The sequence below is a fragment of the Crocodylus siamensis genome, chromosome 10 (genome assembly GCF_052110815.1).
Source record: "Crocodylus siamensis isolate JL-2025a chromosome 10, ASM5211081v1, whole genome shotgun sequence".
NCBI lineage: Eukaryota > Metazoa > Chordata > Crocodylia > Crocodylidae > Crocodylus > Crocodylus siamensis.
The window spans coordinates 37,517,600-37,535,073 of NC_143404.1; the positions used below are offsets into that span (position 1 = coordinate 37,517,600).

General features: G+C 45.6%; 1 protein-coding gene across 5 annotated transcripts in view; it reads left to right on the plus strand.

The window, feature by feature from the left end:
• The window catches only part of LOC149856453 (protocadherin alpha-C2-like), a 257,433-nt gene that overhangs the window by 135,485 nt on the left and 104,474 nt on the right, over positions 1-17,474 (plus strand). For 4 of the 5 annotated variants that reach the window (XM_090064332.1, XM_090064329.1, XM_090064328.1 and 1 more), the window contains exons 2-3: positions 10,631-10,689; positions 15,304-15,392. The exons of the other annotated variant lie outside the window; for it this stretch is intronic. In XM_090064332.1, coding sequence (XP_089920458.1) covers positions 10,631-10,689; positions 15,304-15,392 — 148 coding nt within the window. The remainder of the gene's footprint in view (positions 1-10,630; positions 10,690-15,303; positions 15,393-17,474) is intronic. 5 annotated transcript variants of the gene reach the window in all.

Consider the following 17,474-nt stretch of genomic DNA (forward strand, 5'->3'; position numbering starts at 1 on the left):
CCAAGCTTCCAAATTTTGAACCAGTTTGTTGTTAGCTATTGTTATGCTCACATGTCATTTTGATACCATGACTCTGATTTTATATACTGCATTTTATATCTAATTTGGCTGTATTAATACGGGGTTTGATTTTTTTAAACAACTAGTTCTATGTAGCCTTATATGGATCATACAAACCAATGCAGTTCTGCATCAATGATAGAATACAGAATACACATATCAAATTAGGTTTAAAATAATATGCCTGCTCAGCTGCCTTTTCTCATGGGACCAGAGGATGTAACTTATGGATGTAAATTCTGTCATAGTACCAGACTGCTAGCAGTGATGCAGCAAAACAGATGCCAGCATTGATTTCTTTTGCTTCTACTGACATTGCCAGCAATTGGTTTGTGATAAGAGGGAAAGATGACAGGAGAGAGATGAAGCTGTATTTCTTACTGAGCTTCTTCAGTAAACCCTCACCCAGTTCTCCAGTGGCCAATACAACTGAGTGAAGGTAGTCCTAGGCAATGGAAAGCTGCTGCCATGTGAGCTACTGCCTGGTCCCACGGGCTGCACTCCACCTGCCTCCACTGGGCTGGGTTCCCAGCAGCTTGCAGTCCGGTGGAGGGAGGTAGAATGCAGCCCCAGAGCTGCACCCCTCCTCCCTCCACCGAGCTCAGTGTCCAGTGACTCCCAGCCCCGTGGAACACAGCCTGGTGGCAAGAGGTAGAGCACAGCCCTGGCTCTGCCTGCCTCCTACCACCGGGTTGAGCTCCATGGGGCTGGTGGAGCCTATCAGAGTGCAGCACAGCCTTGGGAGGCAGGCAGAGATGGGGCTGCACTCCAGTTGGCTCCAGCACCCCCAAGGAGCACAGCCTGGTGGTGGGAGGCAGGGAGAGCCAGGGCTGAGCCACATGTGACTGGACAGAGCCACTGGGAGTGCAGCCCCAGTTTTCTCCTGCCTCCCACCATCTGGCTGGGCTGCTGCTTTGAAGCTTGAAATGTTTTGAAACTTTCAAAATGTTTCAGCTGGCCTCGTTCTGTTTCGAGGCTGTTTCAAAGCCTTGTTTCATTTTAATTTCATTGTTTTGAGCTTGAAACATGTCAAAACAGTGTTGAAACAAAACAGCTGGTGAAATTTTGCACAGCCCTACTTTTTAATGCAGCATAGAGCTTCTGGTATTAATTGCCAGAGGAGGTGATGGAGGAAGATAGCATAGCCAGGTTCAAGAAAGGTACTGCATAAATTCACAATGGCTAGTGAACAGATGTTCACTGGAGATGTTTCCTCTGGTATGGCAAACCAATAACGGTAGATGCTAGGGATTATATTGAATAGAAGACAGATCACTCTAGAGATATCTGGTTCAATGCTCTCCCTGGCATTTCTGACCCAGTATGGCACTTCTTCAGTACAGACAGGTGCAGCTCCCCACTGTAACTGAGAATGGTTTTTAGGAAGCATTCTGAGTTACAATAATCCCCTGGACAAAACAAAAGTTCACTGTTGGTTCCAGTGTGTAAGTGGAATCTAGCTGCTGGCTGGAGCCTGTAGAGAGTTTTCCCAAGCAATGGCTTCTCCTCTCTCCCAGCCTGTCCCTGTTTCAGAATGGGAGAGGGGAAAGGGAACAGAGGGAGCTCATTCTAGGGGTTCCCCAACCAGTTTTGGAGGGTGGGGTGGGTAAATTGAAGCCCCACCACCTCAGGGTAACTCCAATACACCCACCTCACTCTCCAGCAGGGGCTGAAAAAAGCCCAGACTGAACTCCTGCTCCCTTTCCACCCCCTCCCATTCTAAAAACAGTTATAGGCTAGCAGGCAGCACAGACACAAGTTACATAAGATGCTTTGTTTTGAAATGTCTTCATCTGATCTCTCATGCAATGAGGGTTCAGATTTTCATTCGATCGGCCATTTTTGGCCAGATCAGACACAAATTGCCACTTCTGTCTGCGCCCCTTATGTTCTTCTGCCCCTAGACCAGAATGATAACCCTTCACCTCCCCCTTACTAAGCACAGAGATTAGAAAATTTTGCATTTTATTCTGTATACAAAGGCTTTCCACTATTCCCTTAGTGCCTGTGGCATATAGTGTTCTAGTTCAGTGGTTCCCAACCATTTTTTAGCATGGCCTGGTAGAAGTGGGACAGGGTGCGCGGAGATGGTTGCTTCCCTCTCATCACTCCCCTGCTGCTGGACTTTAACCCTGGGAGCTCAGCTGTGACCTCGGAAGCTGCTTACCAGGGCACGCAGACAGGGGTCCAAGCTGGGGGCTCATGCCATGACCTGGCAGCCAGCTTTTCATGGCCTGGTACCAGCCCAGTACCAGGTGGTTGGGAACCTCTGTTCTAGTTGACCTGGAGCAGGGGGAAGATATGATGTACACTGTAGCAGGATGGAAGTCCTAGGGTCACTGTGCTGCCCGTAGGTCCCCTCCCTGTACCATGTCAAGCATGCTCCAAGCACCCTCAGAATCTCACCCACCATGTCTTTGATCTTCTAAATCATAGGGAGGCTGCCCTTTGTCCTCTTGGCCATGGTTCCTGTGGTACGCCGGACCAATGTTCAGTACAGGTGTTCAGGTACACCCCTGCCTCATGGGCTATGCATGGCTCCAACCATCCCTGTACCACACCCCAAGCCTCACTGATGGACCGGTCATTCATCTGTCTCTCTTGCCTTCTCTCTCACCGGGACTTCTGGCAGCCTGCTGCCTCGCCGGGCCTTCTGGCGGCCCACTCTTGGGGGCTCCCTGCTGCTCACTCTTGGGCTGGGGCTCCCACACTGTTGTGGTTCCCCTATGAGGCCTCCTCCATCCCCTTATAGCCTCACCCAGTCCTCTGGTGTAAACAACAAACACAAAACACAAGCCTCCGCATTATAACTTAAATTTAGGCCTCACAGCTAAAACATCCTCTGAGCCACACCACAAGTGCTCCCTCTCTCACCCATATCACCAGCTGCACCCACATTCAGGCTTTTCCCTTTCTTCACTCAGGGCAGAGCTCCTTCTCGTTTGATCACAGGCAGGGGCCCCTCCTGGCCTCCACCTGCAGCTTATATAAGGGCCAGGCCCTGCCCCCTTCCTGTCAGCTGACCATACAGGTGTTGGCTACTTGTTTCCCCTGGTTGCCCTGGCAACCAGCACCTGGGTCATGGTCCTGGCTCACCTAGTAGCAGGTATCTTAGTGCCCTGCTACACACACTCCTTGTTATACTAAATTTAGTTAAGGGGTGGAATGACTGGAAATGAATTGATTGGTGAAACTATTCCAGTCTCAAATTCCAATTTATTGAACACATAAGCAATACCAATATTTAAGCAAGGATTTAAATGCAACACTTAACTTCTAAGCAAACCATAGCAGTCAATACAGATATTCTTATTTAAGCCTTCCAGTTGGATACAGTGATTTCAACTGGCCAGGCAACTGTTACCACACTAGGATTTGCCTGAGCTGCTGTCTTCTCAGCTTCAGGCTTCTCTTCAAATTCATAATGCCCGTTTGCATTTTATATAGTTTCTTAGGGTGTTAGGCAGTTTTATAGTTGCTTTTTGTTCAAGTCCTGTGTTACATGTGTTTTCTTGACTTAGAGTTGCAATTGCTACGATTATAATTTTGTTTCACCATTTGTCTGATCAGCTTTTTCTGCTCATGTGCTTTTTTGTGCTCAGTTGTATACCTTTTAGCTGTTTAGTTTGCATCACTTGTGTTTAGTAAGTTGTATATATTTTTTTCATTACTTAATGCAGGGGTTGTCAACCGGGGGTACTTTGAAAGGTCCCAAGGGGAATGCGGGGGCAGGTGGGGATGCAGTGCTGCCACCCCGTGCCGCTGCCTCACAAGAGCAGGGCCAGGGTGGGGCAAGAGCAAGGTCGTACAGACGCTGTGCTGGCACTGCTCTGCTCTTGCCACAACCTCATTCGGCTGCTCTCCACTCCCCCTCCCCCACAATCCATGTCCATCCACTTGCCACGTCCCCCCCGCCCCCACACACACATACACAAACTCTGTATCCGGCTGCTCGCCACCCCCTTGTGCTCCACATCCGGCCACTCACTCCCTCACCCCCCACTCTGCATTTGGCCATATGCCACCCCCCCACACCCTACCCCGGTGGTATACTTATTAAAAAGGGGACCACTGGGTGTACACTTATTTTAAAAAGTTGAAAACCTCTGGCTTAATGGTATGTGCCTTTTCCACAAATACTCACCAATTATCTTTTACAGTGGTCGTTTGTTTCCTTGCTGTCTTGGACTGTTTAACCATTTCTTCTTTAACTTTCTGTTGATATGGGTTCCAAAAAAGGGGGCATGTCTACATGCTATTACTGTGCACAAATAAACTCTAGGGCTTTTTGCTTTGGAGTTTATTGCTCTTGGGCCTGCTGTTTGAATGTGTTCCCAGGATCAATTAACTCTGGAGCAATAAGGTCCAGAGTTTATTCATACAAAACACATGGAGCTGGGTCAGAGCAGCCCTGGCTGGCACAGGGCCTCAGTTGCTCCTCCTGGCTCAACGTACTGTGGTGGGGCTGGCTAGGGCATGAGAGAGCATCAGTGTGGGGCTAGCCAGCAGGCACTCCCTGAACTGAAGCACCTTAATGCATCAGCCAGCCCCTCCAGCATCTACTTATGCACTGCTGTGGATTTTTTACTCCACAGCAAGGTAGTACTTGTATTTACAAGTACTATCCTGCTGGGGATTAAATTAGTTACTCCACCCTACTAGGGGTGCAGTGGAGATACCAAGACATTTACTGTGCAGCTAATTAGTCAACTGCAGTAAACATCACGTGTAGAAGCACACTTACCTTAAACTGGGTGTGTCTACACATGCAATTAATGCAAAGCAATAAACTCAAAAGCAGTTTAAGTTAAGGTAAACTAACCCCGGGCACATCATCCATATGTGCACCTGGGGCAGCAGCAATTTGAGCTGGGGTGGAGCTGTTTACATCAGGGCTGCTGTTGCCCTGCTTTGCCCTGGGCGCTGGGTGGTGGTGTTGGGCTGTGGAGGGGCTGGATGGGGCACAAGGGTCCTGAAAGTATGGAACCATGAGTCTAGGTGGCAGGGAGAACTCTGGCCCCCTGCTGCCTGGGCTGACCAGGAGCAATTTATACCTGTAGTCAGCATCTACATGTGCATTGAATCATAATTAAATACTCCTCTATAAAAAAGTCCACCCAAAGCCCAGGGCAGAGCCAGTACTCTTACTGTGGTGTTAATTAGTTTACTGCAGACTAATAACTTTTCACATGGAGATAGTGATACTTTACACTGAAGTTAATTAGTCTACTCCATAGTAAAGCGCACGTGTAGATGTGACAACTGTAATCCACTGATCTGCTTCATTCAATTAATTATCTCAGGGTGTAAAATGGCATTGGTTATGCTAAACATTTTGCTAAAGAAGCTTTCATGCCTATTGGAACATCTGTCATTGTCATAAGTCCTCCATTTTTGTAAGGCGTAAGTTGAACAACGAGTCAGTTTTGTGTAACTGGGTGTAGACCTAAAAGTTTTAGGTTGTTCCAGTACAGCTCTTGGAGCAAACAACTTTTGTGAATACCAAACTTACATATGTTGTTAATGTAAATAATTAATATTACACTTAAATCAAAGGTGTTAACATCTGCCTGTGGATTAAATGCAGCCTATTTGATGAATTTACCATGCTTGCATGACAGATTCACAAGCTGCAGAACTCAAGCTTTCATATAAATAAAGGAAATTTCTGACTCTTATGGTAGGGAAGAAAAATCATCTATGGATGTATCAGTATGATAGTCTATCCCCCTTCTTCCTGCTTTTATTTTTCTCCTTCATTCTACCTCTGTGAGCTATAACCCTAAATCAATATGTGTTTTATTTGATAATATAGGAATATTTCTACTCCTTATGCAACTGCTTTCTACTCATATAACTCAAAGGCCCTGGTGCATTGACTCACTCCATTCCCAATACAAAGAGAGTAGAAATTGACTCCACTTCCCTAGCTAGGAATTCCTCTAATATAGGGGAATCCCCAGCCAGAATAGGTAGGTCTTGTATCAGCCTCCCACCCTCCATATTCCTGGTGTAAGAGGTAAGTAAAAACAGGGAAAGTTTGACTAATGTGTTGCTTTTTGACAATCCTTCTTTGGTGGATGATCCCTTGAGGACCACTATCAGCTGGTTAACTAGGGAGCAACCTTAATGTTCTTCTTTAAAGTATAGTAGGTTTGGGGCCAGGGCCAGACCAGATTAAACCACCAAAGCATACTGGAATCCACAAATTGTTACTTTACAAGATCCTTTTCTGCTAAACTTAGCAGAAACAGGCAAAACAGACAATCTGAGCCTGAATTGGAATGAAGTTTTAAACACAGATATTAAAAACATTGTTGCAGTAGGTGGAACTTCTCTTTTGTTTAAATCAGATTGTAAAGAATGCTAGACTACAGATTATCAAATAGTTACTCAAACTCAGAAGATGATGGGAGGCATATAAATATCGAGATAGCTGATTAGATAGCTAATAAAGCTGTGAGAAATTTTGCCTGGTGTTTCATTTCAAAGCTGTTTCAATGCATTTTGAGTTTTCAATTTTGCTGTTTCAATGAAACAACAGGCTTTGAAACAGCTTCAAAATGAAATGAGGGCACATGAAACATTTTGAAAGTTTTGAAATGTTTTGAGTTTTGAAACTGGGCTTACTTGGCTTCAGTGCCAGTCCCAGGCAGCAGCAGCAGCCTCCTCTCCTTTGGTGCACAGATCCAGGGGCCCATACCCCCAGGAAGGCTGCGGGGCTGTGCCAGACTCCTCCTGGGAGTGTGGGCCCCCAGATCTGCCTACCAGATGAGAGGAGGCTGCTGCTGCCAGCAAGTGTCAGGAGTTGTGTTTTGAAGAGTTTGAGGTACAGTTTCCCAGAAACCTCTGCACCTATCTCCTTGAACCTTAGCAGGCTTTGTGCCTTCAGAAGGGGCTACCAGCCCTGCAATTTTCATCCAAATCAGGCAAGAAATGACAACGTTTTAGGGATTTTCATGATTTCCCATTATAGCCTATGGGCAAAACATCGAAACACACCAAAACAGCAAAACAGTTTTAATTAAACGAAATGGAACAGTGCTTTGAAACTAAATGAAATGATGAAACAAAACACTGTCCCTTCAAAATGGTGAAATGGATGTTGAAACAAAACAGTGGTGTTTCGCACAGCTCTAAGGATATGTTAGTATTGTTACATTTCTATTTTTATAAAACTTATTGATTCAGAAGAAAACATACTATTATTTAGGGCTGCGCAAAATTTCACCTGCTGTTTCATTCTGACACTGTTTTGACAAAATTTGAGGTCAAAACAGCAAAACTGGAATGAAACAAAGGTCCTTGAAATAGCCTTGAAACAAAACGAGGCTGGTCAAAATGTTTTGAAAGTCGAAATGTTTTGATTATAGGCTGGGGTTGGGAAGTCAGTCCAGCTGGGCTGACTTCTCATCCCCTGTGCTAGATCACACTGGGGGTGGGAGACAGCCCAGTGGGGCTGTTTCCCTGTGCTAGATCACACAAGCTGGACTGCTTCCCAGTGCCCTGCACTAGACCACACCGGGGGTGGGAGGAAGCTCAGTGGGGCTGCTTCCCTGTGCCCCATGCTAAATCATACCAGGGGCAGGAGGCAGCCCAGTAGGGCTGCTTCCCAGTGCCCCATGCTAGATTACACCTGGGGTGGGAGGCAGGCTAGCTGGACTGCTTTCCCATCCCCCGTGCTAGATTACACTAGGGGCGGGAGGCAGCCCAGCTGGGTTGCTTCCTGGTACCCTGTGCTAGATTGCCCCAGGGGTGGGAGGCAGCCCACATGGGCTGTTTCCCGGTGCCCTGTGCTAGATCGCACTAGCAGGTCTGACTTCCCATCTCCAGCAAAACTGGAAACAGAGTTAAAACAGCCTTTCTGTTTTAATGGAATGGAATGGAACAGCTGTTTCAACTCAAAATGAAATTCAAGATGAAACACCGTTCCCTCAAACTGTCAAAACACAAGGCAAAATGGAATGGTGCCATTTTGCATAGCCTGACTATGAATCCCAGGAGGAAAGACAGAACTGGCTTTAAATATTTTAGGGTATCCAATACATTTTTAAAAAGTAATAGGGCCAATTTAATTTCTGATCTGCATTCAACGATTTCAGGACAATTACACTATTACTATCATATATTATTTGTGTATCTGGCACTGTAAGGGTGCATCTAGAAGTGAATATTAATGTGATGCAATAAACACCAGTGCAGTTTACACATATTTATACATGTGCCTGGAACCACAGCACATTGAGCCAGGGTGCGGGGCATCAGCTTGCCAGCTTGGGGCTTCTCCTGCCTGGATCAACATGCTGGGAAGGGATGGCTGGGGCATGAGGGTGCTACAGTGCAGGGCCAGCTGGCAGGCAGCCGTACACTGTAGCACCCTTATTCCCCCAGCCAGCCACTTCAGTGTGTACACGTGTGCTGCTGCAGAGTGAAAAACTCCAGTGTCCATTTACTCTTGCCTAATAGCACTGTATGCGTAGATGTGAGATGTTTACTATGGAACTAATTAGTCAACTTTGGAGTAAAAGTGTCATGTAGACGTGCCCACTGTAAATGAAGTCAATGCTCAGCCACCCTAGAAACTAACATACTTAGTTATTTCCTTAAATATGGATTTCAGGACTAATTTTAAGCACTCCAATTTTCAAATATTGGCTCTAGTTTTTAAAACTTATAAATATTGTTATTGCAGTAAAAAGAACAATAAGAAACTTTACATTAAAGACATCTGGAGTAACTTTTAATCATCTTGGAATTTCTCAGATAACCTTTATATTGCAAGTCATGCTTCAAAGAGTCAACATGTGCTGAGTTTTATTAGCTGAAATACTGCTATCTGTGTTTTTTTCTCTTGTTTCTATGCTTTTTAATCAGTGTGGAAAAGACAGCAATTCCTGATGTTATGAAAAGCTATGTCTGCTTTCAATAAAAACTAGGGTTGTGTGAAGCTTTGGTAGCCAATTCGATTTGGAGGAGATTTGGCCTGGTTTGGTGGCCAAATCTCTGAATCTGAATCAAACTGAAAGACCATTTAAAAGGTCTGAATAGAATCAGAAGGCTCTGAATTGATTCGGAAAAGATTTGGCACTACTTTGGAGATTTGGCCATAGACTAAACGGGCAGCAGTCCTTACCACTCTGGATACAGTTGCCTCCAGCTGGTAAGTCCGTTGTGGTGGGTGGAGGGGGGAGAGAAGGGGCATGGGGGGGGAGGGATGGGGGCTGTGGATGGGACAAGCGAAAGAGAGGGTGCTGGGGGGGCATGCAAGATGCAGGCAGGTCAGCACTGAGAGCAGGGGCTATGCCCTGCTGCTGCTTGCCCAGCCGGGGTGTGGGGGGTGCACAATGCAGCGCCTGCATCCTGTGCCCCCTGTTTCAGCTAGACAAGCAGTGGGCTATGCCCTGCTGCTGCTTGCAGGGGGCGGGGGGCACAGGATACCAGGCGAGGGGCATGGGATGTGGGGCAGGGAGCACTGCCACCGCTTGCCCAGCCGGGGCAGCTGGGCATGGGGTGCGGGCTCTGTCACCGCTTGCCCAGCCAGAGGAGGGGGGTGCAGGATGTGGGCACTGCTGCTGCTTGCTCAGCTGAGGCAGGGGAGAAATGGGATGTGGGCATGACAGCACTGGGAGCAGGGGCTATGCCCTGCTGCCACTTGCTCCCTTCCACCTGTAGCGAGCCGTGCCTGTATCACACCCCTGCCCCTCACCCTGGGCAAGTGGCAGCAGGGCATAGCCTCTGCTTCCAGCACTGCTGCACCCACATCCCATGCACCCCCCACTCCCCAAGTCCCTTGCCCCCCCCAGCTGGGCAGCTTGTCCCAGCCCCAATCCCTCCCTCCCCCATGCCCTTTCTCATCCCTTTCTGCCAACCCCAACAGACTTACCAGCTGGAGGCAGCTGTGTCCAGCATGGTGAGGACTGCTGCCTGTTTAGTCTATGGCCGAATCTCCAAGTGGCACTAAATCTTCAGATCTGATTCAGCTGAAATGAATCGGGATACAGTGATTCGAATCTCTGAATCAAATCACTGTCCCTCCTAATTGGCGGAATCTAAATCTGAAGCAAATGCTTTCTGCTTAGCACAGGCCTAATAAAAACCTGCTGCGGTCTGCAAAACTGCTAGAATCTAGTGTAGTCCTCTGCAGTCCACTAGCCCCAACAAGAAGCCAATATCAAGCAGACTGGCCATAAATATACCTTTCATGGGGGCTGCATTTTGTACATATCCAGATAAATGCATTCCAGGTGAGAGCAGAGGTAGTCTACTTTTACCAGCTAAAAAATGTGTGTATTTTTCAGTACTAATAATTTTCCTGTGGCCAAACATCTTCTGAATATAGAAAAAGTAACAGCCTACCAATCTGTGTGTTGATGTAAATTTTCTTAAGATTAATAGAAAGATTTAGTAGGTCTGAATGCATAAAGATTTTAAATAGCTTTATGGAGCCATTTGATATAATACACATGTAAGCATTTCAAAACCCTCAAGAAAAACTTGTATTCTGATGCATATATTATTAAATAAGTTTCAGAAACATTATAATGATTATTTTCCTTTTTTGTTTTTATAGCCAAAACAGCCCAATCCTGATTGGCGCTATTCTGCATCTCTAAGAGCAGGAATGCAAAGGTATGTGCTATGCTTCCCATATTATATCTATGTCCTTATATCTTGGCTTATATCTTTGTCCTTTTCAGAAAAGGGCTGTTTTCATATCACATCATATGCAGCACTGATACATTTTTCAGCCCACTGGGTGTGTCTACACAAGACTCTTCATCGCCGTAGGAATATGCTATGGCGATGTAGTGTCAGCGGGCACAAACCATGATGCCATAGCTATGTCGCCATAGCAACACACTCCCTCACTATAGTGCAGTACTATGGCGACATAGTAGCTAAAAATAACTGTGTGCCACAGGCACGGTGCAGTACGGGCTGTAATCCAAAAGGAAGTACTAAAAGGCAGCATAGTAACAATGACGCCATAGGGGCATATGTAGATATACCCACTGTCTCTCATGACCATAAAAGTATGCTGCTCATGCAGGCAGTTTATTAACCACATAGTGCACTTGAGGTGATTAAGAAGGTTAAAATAATATTGTCAAGCATGTAAAATTGAGAATTTCAAGGAGGCTTAAATGAGTTGGGTGTCTAGGTCTCTTTCTGAAAATCCCAATCTTAAATCTGAGGTCCTACTATAATTCTCTGTTCTGTACATCTTGGAAAGAATGAAAGAAAGGTGTTTTGTTAGCACCTAAATAAAATGACACCTTTGCTTTCTTTGCCTTAGCAATTAACTAACCATTTTTAGTCTTAGGTCTATTCTAACATCAGTAAAAAACTGGATTACAAATTTAAAGGTAAATAAAAGACCATAGTAATTTATGTGGAATTTGAAACTTGGAAGTGGGAGGGTGTAATTTGCAGAATACAGAAAGATACAGGTTTAGGGAAATAAATTATGTTTCCAAATTCATCTGGAGACTATCATAACAAATACAAACTGTAAATAACTGGACGCAGGGCACATCTACAAGTGCTAAATGACTGCATGGTACCCATTTGTATTGTGCAGTCCCGGTGGCACATGGGTCATTTTTTACCCTATTGCACAGTAGCAACAGCATCACAGTTAGTGCTTGCCAATGCTACGTTGCCGGAGTGATGAGCAACGTCACTGTAGCTCATCACTATGACTACATAGGATCTTGTGTAGATGCAGCAACAGAGGGTTACATCGTATTTCTTTTTGACACACTTAAGTAGTCATGGGATAGCAATTTTTGACATTTAAACTGTTTGAATTTTACTTTCACACCCAAATTTCTCTTCGGACTATTACCTTTAAGATGCTTTGGCATGAACAAGCTGAAACTAGTTATTAAGTTATACGGAGGTTCAAGTTATCCGATGTTTATCAACTAGAACATCAAATGACGCACATATTTACCAGACTCCTTGGCTTTAAATATTTACTAAATAACATGCATACTTTGTTACCTTTAAAAACCACTGTGCAACTATTTGCAACTTAAGGCACCTGAATGCCAGTGAAAGGCCATTAAAATATTGATTTGTATGCCTGTTGTTAGGCACCTAAACAAGGGGTCTGATTTCCATAGGTGCAAGCATGCAGCATCTCCCAATGAAATAAATGGAAGCTTCTGGGTACTCAGCACCTTTGAATAAGGCCACTGACTTAGCTTCATAAAGATGAACCGAGAAGCCTAATCTAGGGCACAAGGGGCATGTCTACATGTTGCCGTGTGGTGACACTGCCATGGTGCTATGTTTTAGTACTTCCTTTTAGAAGAACTAAAGCACAGAGCAGTGACTGCCTGTACTGTTGTGCACACAGCGCCTGGTTAGATTTTGTAGTGGTGCGCTAAAATGGGGGAGCATGCCACTATGGCAAAGTAGCTGCCAATCCCATGTAGACTCATGTGATCATTATGTCACTGTAACACGCCATACAGTGATGTAGCACATCACTATGCCAATGTAGGGCGATGTGTAGACATACCCAAGGTAAAGAGCACTCTGGTCCTAATGTAGCCAAGTCTTGAATATACATTTTGGTTTAAGCATAGGAATAGTTCCACTGACTTTAATGGGACTATTTACATGTTTCATATTTACTTTTTTGTTACATCAGAGCTAAGGTACTCAGCAAATTGCAGTGTCACACTGCCATTTTTTAAAGGGTCATAAATCATGAGAAATAAATTGACTGAATTTCAAAATTGTCCATCAATCCAAATTGAAATGAAACTCACTGTAATTAGTAGGAACTTGCTCTGCATACAGGGTGAATAAGGACTCCAGGATTTTGACTGAGGTCATCTTCACGATCAGGGAAAGGGATGATCTCATTTTTAAAAGAAAAGGAACAGGCCTTTTCCATCTTAAAAAACAAAATTACAGGCATATGCTTTCCCCCATCATCCACTTGTATGTTTATGATAGATGATATCCATCAATTAAATCATTTGGCCTCAAGGCAGAGTTTCCATCATGTGACACTATTTAAAACTTGACGTTCCTTGTAGTTTGAAATGTCTAATTTCTCTTTCTAAATTTCTTGCCAAAAGCATACTGTAATCAGTGCAAGGTACTACAAATGGCACTGGATTATGTGCTGATAAATAGAAGCATGCCTAAAGAAGCCCAGGACTGTCAGAAATAATTTATTTCAGTGCTAAGTCTTCATAAACACAATAGGGATTTGATGACTTACCTGCCATGTTACTGACTTTACATCACATTAATGAAAACAAACCATTTTGTAAAGACAGTATTTGTGTATTACATGAATGGCACAGAAATTGTGTATTGAAGTATTCAAATAAATAACAAAACCTTTCTATAGATCTTAAGAGGACTGAAATATTTGCTATAAAACACATTAGCAGAATGTGTTTGCATGATACATTATTACATTATCACCAGGGATTCTGGGTTTTTTTGTTTAAAAATCCCAAATTCTCTGATTTAAAAACCCCAAATCTGTGTTTTTGCATGCTTAAAATGAAACACCAGTCTGTGTGTGTGTGTATCAGTTGAACACAATGTTTTATTAATATCTTTACAACTTCAAAGTAATTTGGAATTCTACCTCAATCATTATAATGAAATAAATTCTAAATACCTATATATTTTGGCATTTGATTTTGTTTTTTTTAATCACAGAAAATCAGAGTTCCCCTTGACCCCTTTGCATACCAATATGTAGGTCCAGCTGCAGCTGTCCCCCCTGCTGCTTTGTGGTACTGAGCAGCCCTGATATGCCAGTGCTCTGCCACTTCCCATGCCTCACTCCAAGCCACAGCCCTCCCAGCCCTGCTGGTGCCCCTCACTCCCAACACACAGCCCCCTGGCCCCACCAATGCCCCTCACTCCCGACCTACAGACCCCTGTCCCTCCAGCTGTGCTGGAAGGGGCCTCCAGCTACCAGGCCTATGGGATCAGGGCCAGGGCCCACAGACCCCTGCCCCCCCCTCCCCACAGCAGCAGCTGAACCCCAGCTGCTGCACATGGGAGGTGGTAGCGGCTGCAGCCAGAACAGAACTCAGAGCCCACCCCACCTCCCTGCAGATGGCATGGCTAGAACTGGGCTGACTGGAGATCATGGGAGGTGGGGGAGGATATGGACTGGCTGCTGTGGGGTTTAGGGCTCCCTGTCCTGCTGCCCTCCTCCTGGGGGTCTCTGACGCCCAGCAGGCAGGACCCGACTTGGGAGGGCAGAGAATCTCGGTGCTGTTTCCACTGCCACTACCACTGGGAGCCCTGTGCTAGCCATACTGCCATGGTGTAGCACTCCCTGTCTGCCTGGCAGCAGTGGCAATGGCTGTGGTGGCACAGAGTTATGACCCCTGCTGCTGCTGGACAGCCAGGGGATCCCTCGCCATGGCAGTGCAGCTGATGTGGGGCTCTTGTTGGTGGCGGTAGCACCAAGCCATCTTCCCCTGCTCTGCCTTCCCATGCAGAGTCCTGCCTACTGGGGGATGAAGGCCCACAGGAAGAGGGCAGGAGAGTAGGAGCCAGGGGCCTCCCCCAACCCACACATAAATCTGGAGTGGCATGTGGACCCCCCATGCCTCATTCCCTGGGAGTGCACGCAGCAGTGGGGAGCCAGCCCCCTCATTGCCCCTGGATGAGCCACCTGTGGCTCCCTCCCAATCCACCAGCCAGGCCCCATGGCCACACCTTCCTGCCCTGGCCCCAGGACCCAGGCCGCACATACCACCCCAACTGGGCAGTGCCTCCAGTCACAGCTGCCAATCCTGCCCCACTCCCTCCTCACTGTGGGGGCCTCAGTGTGCCCCCTTGCTGGCCCCCATATTGCTTATGCCCTCTAGTAGCCCCAGACTTACCTGCAGGCAGCTGAAGAAGCTGTTTTCCACCACTGCCTGGCTGTATTGTGGGACATGTGTGCACCTGCATACATGCATGTGGCACCCCTTGTGATCCACTTCCCCCAGCCCCAAGCAGCCCCTTGCAGGCTAGAACTCCACCAGCCTGCAAGGGGAACCCCATGGTTTCCCACATTTTTCTTCTTTAAAGGAGAAAATCCAAATTTTTTGCAGTGAAAGGAAAATCTAGATCCCTGATTATCACTTATGCAATAATGAACAACTGTGACCTATGATTTTAGAGGAATACCCAGAAAAGCAAATGTTGTACAGAAACAGGACAGATAGGAACAGTATGATCTAATCAATATGTATATTTATTCAGTGCTGTGCATATGGAGGAGGCAGGAGTCTTACGAGGAGGACCAGGAGGACCTGAACAGCAGTGGCCAACAGTTTCCAGTGCAACACCAGGTTAGAATCTGAGAGTATCTGTTAATGGGATAGTGGGAAATATAATGGCTACATCCCTTTTAAAAGAGGTACCCTTGATATCTGAAATGTACTTTCCTCTTTCTGCTTTGAGGCTATGTCTACACATGTGCTTTACTGTGGAGTAGACTAATTAACTGCAGAGTAAAGCATCATTGTGAGTCTACACATGCTGTTAATTTGAAATAGGCTTACTGCGCAGCAGATTTTTTTTTTTAAAGAGAATTTTTCATGTTCTAAACCAAATCAGTTCCAAATCCATGAGTCAGTCAAGAACCATAAGTGATCCTAGCACCAACAAGCATCCTCCACCCCACCTGGGGCTTCAGATGTTTCTAGGAGGTAGGGGGCAGAGGGTGGGCCAGGGGTGGGGCAGGTGGAGGGGGGAGCGCTGGCAAAAAGTGATCTTCATCATAAAAAGGTTGGAGACCACAGACTTAGTAGTTGCTTAATGAAGTACTAACTAAATGCTCAGTAACTAGTTACTGCACAGTAGTGCCGGTACACAGTTATTTTGTGATGTTTATTGCACATTAGCCTAATAACACTGTGCTATAGGTGGTTAGCACAGCTTTTAGCCACCACACTAATGGACAGTAAGCATCTTGTGTAGATGCTCCCAGTGACACTTTACTGCACAGTAGATTAATCTACTGCATTGTAAAATGTCTTGTCTACATGTGCAACAGTATTAGGCTGCTGTAAACTAATTTATACTGCTGTAAGATAGTACTGTTGGGGACAGCACTATTTTATGCCTGGATTTTATGTGTAGGTGCTGACTGCAGGTGCAAATTGTGCCGAGTCAGCCCAGCCAGCCAGAGCCCAAAGTCCTGCCTGCTACCTAGCCACATGGCTCCTCAGTTTCAGCACCCTTGTCCCCAAGCCAGCCCCTCTGCTGTCCACTTCTGTTACCCAGAGCCCAAGGCTGACCCCCCTATTCCCTCCCAGTACCCCCTGTCAGCCTGGGCCTGCTCCCTGCCAGCTGAATTGCTGCTCCCCTGGTGACATGTAGACACTGCACCTGGGAGTAGTTTACTCCAGCTCAAACTGCTTTGGAGTTTATTGCTTCGCATTAATTGCACACGTTAATGCACCCTGAGGACATGCCTACAAGCAAGATTAATGTGCATGAATAAACTCTGAAGCATGTTGCTCTAGAGTTTATTTATGTGCAGCACATGGAGCCCAGTCAAAGCAGCCGTGGACTAGATGCTCTGACTGTGTTCCATGTACTGTGGAACAGTTGGCTGGGGAACGAGGCTGCCTGCTGGATAGGGCAACATCTCCACATGAACTGCTGCACACAAAAAATTCCACAGCAGGACAGTAGTTATATTTACAAGTACTGCTCTACTGCAGCATTTATTAGTTTTGTGTGCCCTAAAAGGGGTGCATGTATAGTTGCTGAGATGTTTACAGGAAATGCTAGATATTCATGGGTTCAGCATTCGCAGTTTCAAATATTCACAAATGCTGAACCCACATATTAAATACCCTTTAAACATTTACCAGAGCTCCTCAGGAACTCCACACTTGCTTCTGCCCTGCTCCTGCCATCACTGCTGGAGCTGTGCACCACCCCCCAGCAAGGGGTTCATGAATGCAGTGCCCTATGTGTGGATTTCACCATTTGCAGGGATCACGAGAATGTATCCCCTGTGAATGGCAAGGGTCACCTGTACTGTGCACTTAATTAGTCAACTGCACAGTAAAAGTCTCATGTAGATATGCCCTGAGTGTCTGAGTCAAGTCTGTATGAGTCATCCTTTTGTATATGAATAAAATGGTAACAAATACAAATTTTTATTCAACAGTGGGGGAATAGTAGAGATGAGACAAGGCCTCAAAGCTTTGATGCAGATCTGAACCTTATGTTATGGAGCAGTCAGAACAAGGAATTTGTTTTGGTTCACTAAAAAAAAGAATAGCAGTTTCACTTAATTATTCCAGAAAACAAAGTAATTATTCTGAATACCCATACCTTTCATCCTGTTGTGCTCTTTTTTTTTTTTTTAACTGTTTTTGTTTGCTAGAACACTATAAAAAATTATCATAAAACAT